Below are 15,928 nucleotides of genomic sequence, written 5' to 3'. Positions count from 1 at the left end.
TGTGGGTCTCGTGAGCCCCTCCTGCTCCTGAAACACAGCACCAGCAAGACAAAATGCTGACCTATGGGTCTTTGTAACCTTGACCAGCTTAAGGCTTGGCAGAAAGGAATGTCAGGGGCTGGGACCTCAGAGAGGCATCCTAGACTAACCCTGCCCCGTTTCCTCCACATTCCTCCTTCCTAGGGTTCCAGGAAAGCTGGGGTGCATGCAGAAAATAGGTGAAAAGATGACTTTTTTTTTTTTTTTTTTTTTTTTTTGGAGTGCTGGGGTGGCACCAGGGAAGAACCATGGCCATTCTTGTGAGACCACCACAGAGGCATAGTAGTGAGGACACGAACTTGGTTTGAGGGCTGGGGAATAATGCCTGAAACCTTTACCCATGTCTCACACAATGTGTGCACCTCCAGACACACAAGGGTGTAAGCCTGCGCATCGAGATAGGTGCTTTCAGAGTGGCTGGAGAATGCCTCAGGAGCCTGGTCCAGGTACAGGATCAGTGTATGTTAAAAAGGGAACCCCAGCATCATACTTCCTTTGGGAGCCCTCGGCCCTTGCCTCATTCCACCCTCGGTCCACCTCATGCTTCTCCCGTTGCAGCCTCTGGGGACACTGCCATGCCAAATCCCTCGTGACTGCTCTGCTACTGGTAACTGTGTGAGCCTTAGCCCACTGTCCCGGGATGGTCAGTCCATGTGCCAGTGTCCCTGTCTATAAGGTGGGGTGTCCAGCACAAGGTGTCTGGGGGTGGGCCTGTCCTGTCCTAGGCTGTGACGAGTACCAGGGCCTGCCGCCCAGCGTTCCTGTCTGAGTGGTAATTGAAGCCATTAGCGCGCCAGCCTCTCCCTCGCCGGGTAATGGCAGGAAAAGCTCTTCTCGTTCCACACTCTTGAGGCGGTGGCTGAATCATTCCCCCTCCAACCCGCCCGCTGCCGCCACTGAGACAGGGAATCTGACATTTTCCCTCACGAGGGGTGGGGGAGGGGAGTCAGGCCTTGATTCTGGGCTTTCCCTTCAAAGGTGTGGGGGGGTATAGTAAGGATGTTGAGCTCAGTTTGGAGGTCATAGAGTCCCCAAGGGGTTGCAGAGTCCAGGCCAGGCAGAACCATGGTTGGGGAACACCCTAGGGGGAGGGTGAACAGCCAAAGGTGTAGGTGGAGCCTTAGTAACTGGGTAGGTTCTGGAAGGGACACAGAATGCCCAGAGGAAGATGGGGAATCATCTTCCTGGGAATCATCAGGCTGTGAGCTGATTAGACTGTTTCTGACTTGTCCTGGGGGCCAGGCTCAGGGACTTAGTGTTTGTCTTTTCGTGGACAAAGCAGATGGTGTGCTTACAGTGGTGTGAGCATGTGTGTGAAGTGTTGTGTATACACAACACTTTGTATGAGGAGTGGGCCTCATACCAGAGGAGTTGTGTAGCAGGATCTGTGCATGTGTGCCTCAGGCAGTGGGGGAGGGGCATGTGTAAGCAGGTGGTGTGTACTTTATGGGCTCCGTGTGCATCAGGATGTGTACACACGCACATGTGCACAGCAGGCAGTATCTGGATTGTGGGATACATATGGCAGGTGGTGGTATAGTGTGTGTGTGTGTGTGTGTGTGACACAAGGTTTACAGCATGTGGTATTATACCTTAGCTTTGTGAATAGCAGGAGAGTTGGCGGCCTGAGCTGGGTGAGCTGGGTGTGTAGGGTCAGTCTGGTGCTGGTGGGAAGTCAGGGGTGTCATATTCAGATACGTCGTCTCTGGGATGCCACCGAGTCTCTGCTTTGATCTGTCGGGCAGCGATGAATGCTGGGCAGCATGGTGATCTAAAGTATTATTGGCATCTGCCGCAGTGGCACCTTGGCAGTTCCTATAACCAAGCCAAGAGGAAGGCACACTGGATGAGTCCTGACTAAACGTGGCTTTCGGAGGCTTTAGGACCTCTCCTTTCTTCCACAGTTCCCACCTGGCCCTCTTGGCCTTCTGCCTGCTTCCCTCTGGCCCCTGTGTCTGCTAAGTGGGCAGGGCTGTGTCTCCTTTGCCACTTGGCCCAGGGATCCAGCTAGAGTGTCTAACATTGCCCACCTGGCGAGGCCAGGATCAAGGGTGTTTCTGTGTAACACTGGATCTTGGCTTATGTACTTGTTCTCACCGCGGTAGACTCTGAGGCTGTGGGGTGATGAATAGCTTCTTAAGACACACACACAGTGTGATGAGCAAACTATGACCTGTCCCTTGGTGTCCTGCCTGGGCCGGATGAGAATATGCTTTCCCAGGGAGCCATCTTTCCCTCCCCTAAACCTTTCTGTTCCCTTCACTCATGGTAGAAAGATTAAGGTAAAGAGCTACCATAGAAAGTCCCAAATCTGGAACCCCAGATAGCCTTGTTCTTTCCTGGCAGCAATGGCACTGCCTGCCGCTGGCCCAGCAACCTTTGGGACCTGACCTCCATTCCCTGTGACCACGTAGATTTCAGGGCCATGCAGATGTGAAGTGCTGTAGCTGAACTTTGGAGGTTTGGGCCCCATTTTGAGATGGTAGGAAGGCACTGTTGGAATGGGGCAGAAGTACATGCTCTGGAAGGTCAGGCCCTGGGTTTCTGGGTCCCTGGAATCCTCTCGTCTTTTCTAGTTCTGGTAGTCTTCAAGGACCCTGGTGAACTTTTTTTTAATGGATTCTCCTGTGGTATGGGGTTATCTCTGTTAGTGGTGTACATAGAACTTCCCCTATGCCTAAGCTAGTTCTCAATCACTGCGGTCACAGGTGGCTCTCAGGCCTGTTTTGTGCTTACTGTTCTTTGCCCTGGCTTGTGACCCTGGATGTATAGTCTCCATCCTTGATAAGGTGTCCTCACCCTGGCTGCCCAGGGAAGGAAATGCTTAAGGGCAATGGCGTCACCAGATTCACGTTTATAGAAGTCCTTGGTGCAAAGTGGGGTGGAAGTGCTTCCCAGCAGTGGGGGGAAGATGTGGTTAGGCAAGAGAGCTTTGCCCTGAACCTTGCTGTGAGTAGAGGAGAAAGGGAGAGAGATCAAGAGCATGCTAGGTGTCATTCTGCCAGCTGCCTCGCTCTGAGAGCCAAGGTAGCTCTGGGTTCCTGGTTCCAGGCCTAGGTAGATGGTGGGACCACTTTCTAATAGTAGGCCCAGGTCTGAGAGGGTGAGTTGAAAATTGCCAAGTTGGTTGTGTGTGTACATCCAGGGAAAGATGTCGAGAAGGCCTGGTATGGCCTTGCCTGGCCCCCTGGAGGGGCAGCTGGAGATGGAATCATAAAGCCAAGAAGCCAAGGCAGAAGAATCTCCAGGAACTGACTTTAGCTGTTGGGAGGAGCTTCCTTGGGAGATAAGAGGGGAGCCAGGAATAAGGGAGGCAATGGAAGTTGATGAAGGAGTGTGAAGGAGGAGAAGCCAAGTGAGATAAGCATTGGGCAGTGAGTGTCCTTTGGATTTAGCTCTGGAGTTGCCGCTGACCTTGGCTAGTGCCCTCGAGAAGGGGCGGGGGGGCGGGGGCAGCCGGGCTGCAGGGGGCTGAAGACCGAGTGGGAGGCTGTCAGTGGTCTGAAGTGACTGGGAGCAAGGCTTGAACCTAGAGAGGTAAATGGTTAAAAAGAATATTCACGGAGCAGAACTGGGGTAGAGGAACAGCAGGAGGGGGAGTGCCCAGCATAGCCAGAGCCAGGAACTAAAATGTGGGGACCAGGCAATGGCCCCTGAGTTTACTGAGTATGCACGATGGATGGGGAGTCCTCACCTGCCAGGTTGAGTAGGACGATGTGGAGTGCCAGGGAAGCCCAGGGGAGGGGGGATTACTGAGAGAAGGAGGCCTGGCTGCCGACAGGCCCCAAACAGCTCAGACTCAAAAACAAAACAGGCTTTTAAGATGCCAAGTTTGATGAAATCTGAGTGCTAGAAGAGGTGGGAGTTTTCTCTTGGAAAAACAGCTGAAAGTCGAGACTGAAAGCTGCGAAGGGAGATGGGCCCTGAGGCCCCTCAGGCCCCCCACTGCCTGGGAACTTGGGGGTGCGTGCGGCTAGGCCCTGAGAATGAGAGCTTACAGGTTTGGGAGGGCTTGCTGTCTTGACCCTGTCTTCGCCAAAGATGGAGCTGCCTTGGGGACAGAACTGAGGTGGCCTTGGGCTTCCTTGGAGTGCCTGAATGGCAGGGTGGGGTCTGGCCACCCACAGAGAGGTTCCTGCGTGGTTTTGGTCTTTGCCTGTGTCCCCAGGTGCATGCATCTTAGCATATGTGTCTCTCTGATGGTGCATCTCTTCCCGTTTGTGTTCCATATCTCTGCGCATACCACCTCTGGATCTGCCTGCAGGAGTCTGTTTCCACAGGTGCTTGTCACTGCGGATGCCCCTCCACATGCACATGGAGGCTTCTATTTTTGCACCTGTCTCTTTCTCCATGTAGTTCTCTAGGTCCCTGGCTGTGCATGTTTCTAAGGTGTCTGCGTGTTCAGGGACAGGGCGATATGCCCGTGCATAGAGGAGGGGTCAGCCGCACAGACGGTACCACCCCAGGGAGCCTGGGTATGTGCATGCGCATATGTGCCTGTATTCAGAGATGCCATGAAGCTGGGTAAACACGGGTGAAGAGGTCTCACTGACAGACTGTGCTGGTGCTTGCCCCTACCTTCACCCCCTCCCCTCTAAAGCATCTCCATCTGTTAGCTTCCCTGGTGCAGCCCCCAGCCTCTGGCTCAGACTCCGCCCCAAGCATCCCAGGCTGAGCTGGACAAAGAGACCTGTGTGTGCTCTCTAGGGCCCTTCAGCAGCCTCCCTCCTCCCCCCAGTCATTGTAGCTTGTTGGTCTAAACTTCTCCACCCACCCCTCCCCGTCCTCATCTCTCAGAACTCCAGTACATACCCGCAGACTCACCTTGCTATTTATTGTCCCTCCATCCTCCTTAGAGTCTTTACTCAGGCAGTGCGCAAGGGAAGCTTTCTGCCTCCTGTGCACATTCTTGATCCTCCTTCCTCCAGGAAGTCACCAAGATAGCAGGTGAGAGGTGGAGTCACACTGATTAGTTCTTCTACTGAGGGACCTAAAGCCCGCTCCCTGCTCCCCCATCCGTAGACACGCCCTGCCACATGCCCTCTCATCTCTGAGACAACCAGGACCTCTCCAGGGAAGGGCTTAGGTCTCCCAAGTACAGTATTTAAAGGGTAGCGCAGTTGGGTGCAGGAGCCATTCATAAATACTTGAATGCTCACTGTAAGTGCACAGATCTGTTCGGGTGGGGCAGACTTTCGATTATGTGTGGAGACTGTCCAGGCTTAAGCTACAGGGTTGGTACCTTTTCAAAGTCCCGCGAAGCCTCAGTGGGCTTCTCTTTCTGCTTTGGGAACCCTAGGTGCAGTGGAGGGTCTGGCTGACACTGCGGACTATATATGCAGAGGCAACTTACAGCCTATTGCACTGTGCTGACCCTGGCAGGCGGGAGCTGGGTGCGCTGCGTCGGTGGAGCTGGAATGCCTAAGGAGGGAATGTCCGCGGCCCCCCCCCCCCCACAGCAGGGTCCAGGGTGGAGGCGCGGCTGCTCCGCCCAGGCGGGGGCGGGAAGGGCGGCGCCCAGTAGGACTTGGACACGGAGGCGCGCGCCCGCTCGGACACAAGTGCGCGCAGCCCTTCCACCGTGGCACCCGCCTCTCCACCGTCGTCATGGTTACCGGGTGGCCTGGAGGGGGGAGGGGCCCTCCCTCGCCAGCAACCCCTGTACTGGCAGGACACGTTTGGAGGGTCTATAGCGTGACCCGTGCAACCCGCCTTTGGAACGTGGGTGCATGCAGGGGTGTTCACATGTGGGGAGCAGTGGACTTACCTTCGTAGCACCTGAAAACGCAGGGGCGTGTGTGCATGGGGGGGGGCTGCAGTGAAGCCGGAAGTCAGTTGAAGGTGTAGAAATGGGAAAGGGCGTGGTTCCCCCAGGGATGCCCCTCCCTTCCCTCAGCCCTGACCTGCCCACCTGTTCAGGCATCTAAAGCACTAAAGCACTGGGGTCTTAGCAGGGCTTTCCTCCAAGCCCCACCCCCAGTTTAACTGAGTGACCTTGGGCGGGTTTCTAGGTTTCTGCCAAGTCCCCATTTGCTCATATGCCTCATAGGGTTTTGGTAAAGATTGTCATTTTGTAAAGCTTTTAGAGAGTACCTGCAACAGAGTGAATGCTTCATGCTTGGAACCTTTTATCCCTGGTGTCCAGAGGCCTCAGTTTTCTCAGTTGTTGATGGGTTGGAAGTGACAGTGACATCCTCTTGAGAAATCTGCCTTGATCATTAACCTGAGCAGTTCACACTCCTCTAGACACGGCTCTAGTGGCACTGGGGGGTGACGGTGGCAAGTGTGCCAGTTGTGCTGGCCCACATGAAGCCAGTCGCCCAACAGGCATCTGGGAAATATCTATTGTCCTTAACTGGTGTGAATATGCTTAAGGCTCCCAGTTGGAAGAGGAGGATGAAATAGCATCTGGTCAGTCCTGAGGGGCTGGAGTCCTCCTGAGAGACTCACACACACTCCCGGGCGGGGGTGGGGAGAGCAGCCTTTCCATTACTGCCTGGGAGCCTAGTTGGCACAGGGGACTGGCGTTTGGGTCCTGCTATTCAGTAGACAGCTCTTTACACTCACTGGTTTTAGGCTTTGGCAGTGGTGCCTGAGGGACGATCTGAGCCAAGGACGAGCCATTTGAGGGCGTGATAATTGAGGGAGGAAAATTAATTGTCCTTAATTTGGCATAGGTCCCAAAGACCTTCCCTGTGTCAAGAATTCACAGTCGATTCCTGGGACATGGGGCTGCAGGCATTTGTAGTGCTTTCATCCTTGGTCCTCACCTCCAGGCAGTAGGCGACAGAGGCTAGGTAACTCCTGGGCTATGGCTCTGTCAGGACCTAGTCACCCCTCACCCTGAAGCCCATTCGCTCAAGCAGGTAGGCATAAAATCTGGGAAGAGCAAGTTTGGTGCCCTGGTCAGTGAGTAGCTCTAGCAGTCTTGAGCATCCCCAACTGTTGGAAGGGGTGGGGAGGGTGCCCCTAGGCCTCGGGTCTTGCTATCAATCTTGCTTGCAATCTTCCAATTGATAGCAGGCCAAAGAAGCTGCACACACGCAGCTCTCTCTGTTCTCTCGCCTATGTTTAATATAATCCTTTTCAAGAATCAGAGTGGAGAGTCAGGTCACTGTGGGATCGTAGTTATAGCCAAGGACACCCAGTGTTTGCGTCCTGAACTTACAGGACTGTGAGCAGGGGTGTGTATAGCCAGTTCCAGGGAAGTCAGGGGCCATACTGAGAGTTCTGTGCCCCAGCCAGGCACTCTTCTGGGATATCCCTAAAAGTTGCAATTTTTTGTTGTTGTTGTTTTGTTTTGTTTTTTTTTTGGGACAGGGTTTCTCTGTGTAACAATTCTGGCTATCCTGGAACTCACTTTGTAGATCAGGCTGGCCTTGAGAGATCTGCCTGCTTCTGCCTCCCAAATGCTGGGATTAAAGGCTTGCGGCACCACATCCTGGCTAGAAGTTGCAACTTTAATGAGGTTCCTCTGCCTGCTGTGGTTCCTCCAGCTTCCTCTCATGTCTGTGCCCCTAATTGCCCCCCCCTTAGGTCTCCAGAGTGAGCAGGGAAAGCTGGTGTTGCCACCTGCCCTTTACTTTTCTCCCTTTTGAGGCTGAGTCTCTCTAGCATGGGAGCCTGGCCTCAACAAATGTTCTCACACAGTAACGCTGTGCTGGGCATGTGAGAGGGAAATGCAGAGTTGTGCCGCTTTTCCCCACTGCAAGGCCCAAGGTTTTTTTTCCAAAGGTAGACAAAGGGCAGACATTCCCAGAGCCCTCATTGAGAACCAAGCCTGGGAGAGGAGAGGGATTGCTGAGTTCTAGAGAACATTCGATGGTTGTGTTCCAGTGGGAAGGACTTCTTACTAGTCTAGAATGAAAGGGCCTCAGGCTATAGTTTCAGTACCTGAACCACCTGTTCTGTATGGGTGGCTCTGGGTGCAGGTCCTGTATCAGGTACTCCCCAGTGCCCTGATGAAGTCTTTAAAGTATCTTTACATAGTGGACACCTAACCCCAGTAGACAGATGGAAAACAGAGAGTAAAGAGCACATACAGGCCCTAAAGGTGGTAGGTAGTGGTGGAGATGGGAGTTCCCCATGGTCTACACTAGTCCAGTGCCTGGCTTCCCAGTTCTTGATGCTTCTGAAAGATGGAGATTGGGTAGCTTTGCCTCAGTCCATGAGGGCTGCTTTAGGAACCTGTGTGAAGCAAGAATGGGCCTTGTGCAAGTGATTTCCTCTGGGAGTCACTAGCTCCAGGAAAAGTGGAGAGGAAAAACCAGGGCTATTTGTTTGTTTTATTTTGGTCGTCTTAGCCAGCTCATACTCAGACATGGTCCTTAGGGCCTGGTCATGGTTGTCAGGGTCAGGTTTGAGTGAGAAAGAAGGGCAAGGGTCAAGGCTGCAGCAGAGAATGGTCAGAGGCAAGACTCTAGAGTTAGGTCATCAAGAGGACAGGTGCCAGGGTCAGTGACCTGGGGCTCTGCCACAAGGTAGATCTGAAAGGATCCAGGCCAAGCAGGGATATCACATGTGCTGACAAGGAAGTGGAGGCTGGACGAGCTCAGAGCCTCTAGTGGGGTTGTGGCTATTGGTGCTTTGTATCGCCCCTGCTGCCCCCGCCCAGTGTCCATATAGCACTCTGTACTGCAGCCAGCAGAGCATTGATCTCTGTTCTTCCCAGGACCTAGAGAGATAAGTGCTGACGTCTTCAGTCTGTGCTTCCCAGACTTGGAAACTCCCCAGCAGGGATGTGATAGTGCGGGCCCTCCTGCAGCCCCTGCCTTGCCAAAAGGACTTAGGTCTCTTGACTCCTCTTTTGGGGTAGGGCTCGTGCTTAGAAGTCAGGGGTGGAAAAGAGAAGGGTATTGTGGGTCCCAACTAACCTGAAAGTCAGAAGCAGCTACAGGGAGGCCTTCAGGGGCAACAGGGCCAGTCCTAATGCACATGTCACCCTTTGTCTGCAGAGGACCAGCTGCCGGCCGGGTTCCCGACCATCGACATGGGACCTCAGCTGAAGGTGGTAGAGAAGGCTCGTACGGCCACCATGCTGTGTGCAGCTGGTGGGAATCCAGACCCTGAGATCTCCTGGTTCAAAGACTTCCTTCCTGTGGACCCTACTTTAAGCAACGGCCGCATCAAGCAGCTACGCTCAGGTGAGCTGAGGACAGAGTTTAGGAGCCATGAGTACCATGGGGAATTCATGGGGATGGGGAGTGAACGTTCCAAGGCAGACTGAGTAGTGTCCCCAATGTCATGGACCAGATCTTGCCTTGGGAAGAGGATGCAGTGGCAAGTGCTGTCCTGATCATTCCGGGATTGTTAGATGCTAGGGCTGATTTTGCTCCTCCAAGCATGACAGCCTGAGGAGGGCGCCTCTGGATTTTCATCTTCTGCTTTTCCCATAGCCCAGCCTATGTCTCTGTTTTTCTAGGCAGCACGGTTTTCTGGGGAAGAAGCCAGTGATGCTTGATTCATCAGGCATCAAATGAACCTTAAGAGCCTGAAACTAGGGGGATTTGCCTCTGTCCTTTGGCCACCAGAGCCACCTGTCTCCTATGGATGTCTCAGTTGAGCCACCTTGGAGCCCTGGGAACAAGGATGCCACTGTGACCAGGAGGGAGGTGTCGCCCCATTGATCGATCTGCCTGTGAGGCTCCCGTCAAGAAAATTGATTCTGATCTTGTGGGTATGGAGTGGGTGGGAAAGGAGGATCAGAGTCATCAGGGCTGCATGCTACATCCGCTAGCAGCTCAGGATAGACCCTCAGACTCTGCTCCAGAAGTCTTGCTGGTTGTTGGTAAGCCCAGCTTTGGTTTGAGCTTCTGCTGTCCATCAGCTGTGATGTCAACATCATGAAGAATGTGACTGCCTCTTTGGGGTCTCTGCTGGCTTCGGGGGTGCCTACTACTCTCAGCCCCCCCCTCCATCATCTTCCATCAGGCCCACACCGTCTTGGTGCCAGGGAGAAAAGGGAGTGATGAGCCCCCCAGCAGGGCAGGGTTCCGGCCCCAGCCACGGCCGCCTGAGACAGCCCACGAAGTGTTAGCTCATTTAATTTAATTAAAACTCAACAAGATGGAGGCAGCTGTAGTGCAGTTAATTAAAACAGCCATAATCAAGGCAGGAAATGGTCCGGTAGCGTTTGTGGCTGCTGCCCAGCACAGCACAGCGGCCGGCATGGCTATCTCCCCTGCATTTGCTCATGGGTGCCCCAGGCAGGTTCCCCATGCTGCCAGACGGTCCTCCCTACAGGCTTGACTCCTCCCCGAATGGCATTGACTGTGGCAGGCAGCAGTTCTGGGAAGGCCCGGTGTCTCCAGCATTTGTTCATCAAGAATTTATGTAGTGCTTACTGTGTGCCAGACCCCATGCCACCCCTCCCCTGCCCATCACTCCACCGGATGCTGCTCAGGCTCTTCCTCTTTGTCCTCACAGTGGCCAACAGCCCTTCCTCCTTCTTGAGCAAACCCTCCTGCCTCCCCTTGGGATTTACCACCTTGACTTGCCTCTAGCTGCGCTGTTAGTCTTGCATGAAATGCTGGTTCCTCCAGATGAGAGACCTGCCAGTCTCATCCTTACTGACATAGTCTGTCCCCTGGCAGGCGAACCCATTGCTCCTGGTTCCTCAGTCACTACCTCCTTATTTGTACCCCTACTGGTCAACACAGCCCAAACGTCCTGTGTGAGCTCCAGGGCCCACATTCAGTGCCTTCCGGATGTCCCCCATCTTGGACGAACAATGACTTCCTTTATAAACAGCCATGCCCTGCTCCCACTGACCCTTTCTCCACGAGTGGCAGCCTGAAAGACCCAACACTCCATCCGGTGAGGAATCACATCCTCTCCATGTACCACCACGTGGCTCTCAAATTGGTCCCTCTTCTCTTTCCGCAGCCTCTGTCGTAATCAGGGATACCACTGTTCTCCCTGCCTCGGGGCTCTCTCTAGAAACTCTGTCCTCTCGCAGCCTGTGCTATTGTCTGTTCATCTTCTTCCTAGACTGTGAAAGCCATGCTACGCTGGACCCTGGGCTTAGAACCCTTGACCCTGCCCGCGTGGTCAGATGCGTGCTCTCGGTCAAGGCACACTGCCCACATGGCCAGCTTTATCTCATCCTGTCCTATCTAGATCCACCCTAATTAGTTCTCTGACCTCAGTCAAATTAACTTCATCACCAGCTTTTCTCAGCTTACAGAGCAGCTGCCTTAAGCAAACGGGCAGTTTGCTGCCGAGTTTATGGTACCGTCTCTGTCCTGCTTCCCGCCACTTCCCCGTTTGCAGGGAGCCTGTACCCAGCTTCTGGCTGTTCCCCAGGAGCCACAGTTACCAGCGCTGTCTCCAGCCCTGCTTACCTAGACGGGATGTGGTGGGGCTGAGACAGGTTTGCTTGGCAAGGTGCCCCTCCCCACCATCCTCAGTTCTTCCTAAGTCCTCACTGCAGGACTATTCTATTGACCTTTGGGACCAGTCACTGAAGAGGATAGCTAGCTGCTCCTTTGACCTTTCCTACCACCAGGAAACTGACGTAAGGGTCATGGGTGTGTGCGTGTCAGGGGGCGGGCGGTTCTTGTGTATCCAGTGCTCGGGATGGAGCCATGTGGAGACATCCCTCCATAGAGTGGGTTGTCCCCTGTGCACTCTGTATTTACCAGGCCCCTTGTGGTTTTCATGTCACCAGCAGTTCACAGGGTGCTTTCCTACCCTATGTTACCACTGAGTCTCTTGTAACCCTTCCCAAGTAGGACAGGCCACGATTATCATAGCCACTTCCCACAGGTCAGAAGGTCACCTGTGGAGATGAGGGTCTAAGGGCCCTCCTGGGAGGTAACCGGTGCTCAGTGCGTTCTAACAGCATGTGCTAAACCTGGAGCCTGAGAAGTAGCCGTGTCCCACGGCTCCAGACCTCAGCCTCTCGGGCTGGCAGTGTGCACAGCTGAGGTGTGAGCTCTCCATGAAGGGCTCTTTTCCTGCTGCAGCAGTGTGATACGCTGCCACAGTAGCCTCATGGGCCACCTGAGCTTGAGACCTGAGGCAGGCCCAAGAAGGACAAGTACAGAAAGAGTGGTCTACTGTGGCTGTGACAGAACCATAGCCCCGACAGCCTCACCTCTCCGTGGGGTCCAAGGCTGGGTCCTGAGGGGAGGCTGTTTGCCCATAAGCTCTGCCAGGCCTGAGCGAGAATGCCACTGTAGAGAACACCGTCACTAACCCACAGAGCCATCCGAGCCTTCTGCATGCCCACTACCCAGTGGTTTCAAGTGGAGATGGCGGCTCTGGTTGCAGGAGGAGGCCTTTGGTAAGATACTCTGACTAGAGGTGCCCATCTACTTCACCCTGATGTGCGTGTGGCCGGGTCTTCCAGGAGGGTACAGTCAGTGTGTGAATACAATTTCTGGGCTCACTGGCATGAGTCTCCTAGGGAGGCTGCCTCTTGGGGCCCCTTCAGTCCCATATAGCCGTCTAGTGAAATAGAAAGGGCAGAGTCTCTGTTTGCAGGCAGTGTACAATTCTGAGAAGTCGGTAGGTTAGGTATAGAAAGAGCAGAAGCCACAGGCGCTTGGCTGTATACACTACAACCCCTGCCCTAGCTCTGATTTAGACGAAAGGAGGGCAGTCAGCGGGTCAACTTTCTGGTCTTAGTATTGCTGACTTTAACTCAGAGAACCTTAAGGTGGCTTTGTTTGTCTAGAATATACCTATTGATTATTATTTTAAAATAATTTAAAAACTATTAAGTATTAAAAACATTCTGAAATTAAAAAAAATAATTATATTCTAAAACAAAAAAATTTAGTGAGAAAATCCTCATTGTTAATGTAGAGCTTAAACGTGGCTGCATTTAGCCACATTTAAGTATTATAGGGTGTGTACCCTCCAGGAAATGTCACTCTGTATTCATGAGAGAAAGTGGCTAAATACGGCCAGTAACTCTCTCCCTGTTTTTAAAGCAAGGTCTTTACCGTATGGCTCTGGCTGACGTGATGATGCTTATTATATATTCCAACCTGTTCTGAAACATTCCACAGTCATCCTGCCTCAGCCTCCCAAGTGCTGAGATTGCAGGCATGCTCCACGCCCTCCCCCCAGTCTTAGATTTATAGAAATTAATTGCAGGTTTTAATCTAGTGGACCTGTCTAAGGGGTCTGCACACACACATACACACACACCGACCTCTGGTCTACATATGGAGAACTGGTATGACGGTGCTCACTTAGCCATGCGGTCACATACACTCCCAGCCACCGACTTTCCTTCCAGTCTCCATGTCTGCAGGATGTCCAGTAGGAAGGCCCTGAGTTAGACGGGCCAGATCCTGCTGCCTCACATCTAAGCCTCTTAATGTTTCCAGGTCTCTGTTCCCTCATTTGTGCATAGAGATGGGTATTTTTCCAGGGGGCTGTTGCCAAGTTCAGTGAGACAAGACCTGATCTGTGGCCCTGAACACTTCTAACCCACCGCTGCCAAAGGAGCCAGAGGGTGGATAGACTTGGACCTGGGTCTATCTACAGGTTCCTGGCTCCAGTGGTTGAAGTGGGAGTCTCGGGAGAGGCACATGTTGGAAGGCAAACCTGCTCAGGCCTCATAATAGACCTGGCTTTGGAAGGCAAGTGCCTGTCCCTCTTGGCTGCTGATCCTAGGGCTTGGAGGCAGCAGACACTCAAGGGTGTCTGGCCCTTTGCCTCTCACCAGATAGGCTGGGGAGCTCTGATCACTCTGTCCTTAATAGAGTCAGGTGGGTTTTATGGGCTGTCAGCCACTGGGCTGTGAGCTGACTGAGTCCCACACCTCCCTCCACTGCTGGATGCCAGGGCTGGTCCGTGTCTGGGGAACCCTGGTCCGGTGGTAACCTATGTAAGCTCTTCCCTTAACCCTGCCTGCTTAAATGCCCTGGTTTTGTGGTGGTGAGTGCTCTCCTCAGACACTTACCCAATGGGATTTGGGTGATCTTTAGGGTGGGTGCTGCCTCTTTTCTTCCCCTTCCCTTCCATCAACCCAGCCAGCAAGGGTCACAGGAGCCCAGTCCTGCCTTCCTGACTCCTATCAACACCTTCTCCTGCCCTCCACTTCCTCAGAGCAGTACCATTGACCCAGGGGACATGCTCCACCCCCACTCAGCTTGGCCCAGCCTGGTGCTAGGTCACACAACACCTGAGTCACCTAAACAGATGCCTCAAGTTCTCCAGAAGGTTAAGGCCCCTTTCTAGTGTTTTGTTTTATCTGATTTGGCTTTTGTGGCTTTCCTTTTGTACTAATGTTTCTCTCTGATCTTATTTGCATTCAAATTACCTCACCAGGTGGTTCACCAATCAGAGGTAAGAATGCTGTCCGTGCATCTCGCCATGCCACACCGCACCACGCCACGCCACTACTGTCGCCGTTGGTCACCTCCACTCCATCCCGTCCAGTCCGTCACCTCCCCATACCCATCCTGACCTCTCCAGTCTCTTCATCTCCAGCCCCACAGTGCCACTACCAGCCACCACACACCTCCACTCTCGGTCATCCCCTCCTGTGACCTCATCCATTACAAGTCTGCATTGTGGAGATAGCCCTGAGACCACCCAGGATGCCAAGCCCTGCACCCCACTCCTAGGCCAGCCCCGTAGAAGGGATCCATTTGGTTCCCATAGAGAAACCTAGCCTGTCCCTAAGGCTGGTATAGATGGAGACACTTCCTGTAAGGTTAGGGAGCATGACAAGTCTGGCCCTTTTCCTGAGAACTTTTTCCTTAAAATCCTCAATTACTACGTGGTTCTCCTAATACCTTGGTCCTGTGGTCAATGAGAACCCTCCCCCACCCCATATCACTTCAGCAGCAAGGACTAGAGATTTTAGATTATTTTAGGTATTCTATTTAGATTTTAGATGGCAGTGGGGAAAATACCGAGACCCATGCATAACTAGGTCACCTGACCTGTCAGCTTGCAGTCTCTCCAAGCGGCCATCTTGGAATAGGGCACTGCAGCCTGCTGGGGAGAAAGCATAGACTCTGGACTCCTAAAGATCAGAGTTCAAGTTCGTCTCCTCCTCTTAGGACTGGAGCAAGGACCCGCTACCCTCAGACTGTGAGACTTACAGGAGAGTGGGATTGTAGACGGTTTATCACACACAGAATGGTGGTTTCTGTTTTTTATCCCATCATTTTCTTCCTACATTTGTCAATGTTTGTGGGTACATCTAGAACCTCGGGTACGGTGAAGAGTCCTCGGGACAGAAGTTGAGTCGGGGCTGGTCGCCTCCCGAGGGATGTAACTTGTCCTGATGGTAGAACTCAGTTCCCCTCCCTCTCTGGATCTCCCTGCACATCACCTTAGCACACTGACCTGCTTTCCCTGCTACTGGGTCTGGGTGTCCCTATAGACTGGAGATGTCTGTGTACAGATAGACTCAGGGTCTGTATGGGTCTGGGTGTCCCTATCAGACTGGAGATGTCTGTGTACAGATTGACTCAGGGTCTATATTGGGTCTTGTCCTAGTTAGCTTTCCTTTGTTGTGATAAACACCACGACCGAAGGCCACTTGGGGAAGAAAGGGCTTAGTTGATCAACATGTCCCGATTATAGTCTGTCATTGACAGAAACCAGGGCCGGAACTCAAGCAGGAGCAGAGACAGTGGAGGAAAGCTGACTTGCTCTCCGTGACTTGCTTGGTTGATTTTTCATACAGTCCAGGACTACCTGCCCAGCCCTGACATCACCCGCAGTGAGCCAGGCCCTCTCCTCCATCAATTGTTAATCAAGAAAATATCCCACAGACTTGTCTACGGTCTAGTCTAATGGGGACTTTTTCTCAATTGAGGTTCCCTCTTCCCACGTGACTAGCTGACGTCAAGTTGATGAAAATAACTAGCCAACAGAGGCCTCCTGACCAGACTTAGGCTCTGGTCACGGGGGGGGG

The 15,928-nt window shown here is 53.2% G+C and overlaps 1 protein-coding gene across 13 annotated transcripts in view; it reads left to right on the top strand.

The window, feature by feature from the left end:
• Positions 1-15,928, top strand: part of Ptprf (protein tyrosine phosphatase, receptor type F) — a 74,435-nt gene that overhangs the window by 17,645 nt on the left and 40,862 nt on the right. For 10 of the 13 annotated variants that reach the window (XM_026777491.1, XM_026777498.1, XM_026777501.1 and 7 more), the window contains exons 5-6: positions 8,994-9,182; positions 14,326-14,343. In XM_026777491.1, coding sequence (XP_026633292.1) covers positions 8,994-9,182; positions 14,326-14,343 — 207 coding nt within the window. The remainder of the gene's footprint in view (positions 1-8,993; positions 9,183-14,325; positions 14,344-15,928) is intronic. The other 3 variants (XM_013354787.2, XM_026777495.1, XM_026777493.1) reach the window with 1 other exon arrangement.

The sequence above is a fragment of the Microtus ochrogaster genome, unplaced genomic scaffold (genome assembly GCF_000317375.1).
Source record: "Microtus ochrogaster isolate Prairie Vole_2 unplaced genomic scaffold, MicOch1.0 UNK69, whole genome shotgun sequence".
In the NCBI taxonomy this organism is placed as follows: domain Eukaryota; kingdom Metazoa; phylum Chordata; class Mammalia; order Rodentia; family Cricetidae; genus Microtus; species Microtus ochrogaster.
The sequence above is the reverse complement of the archived record's forward strand: the minus strand, read 5'-3'. Positions and strand labels throughout refer to the sequence as shown.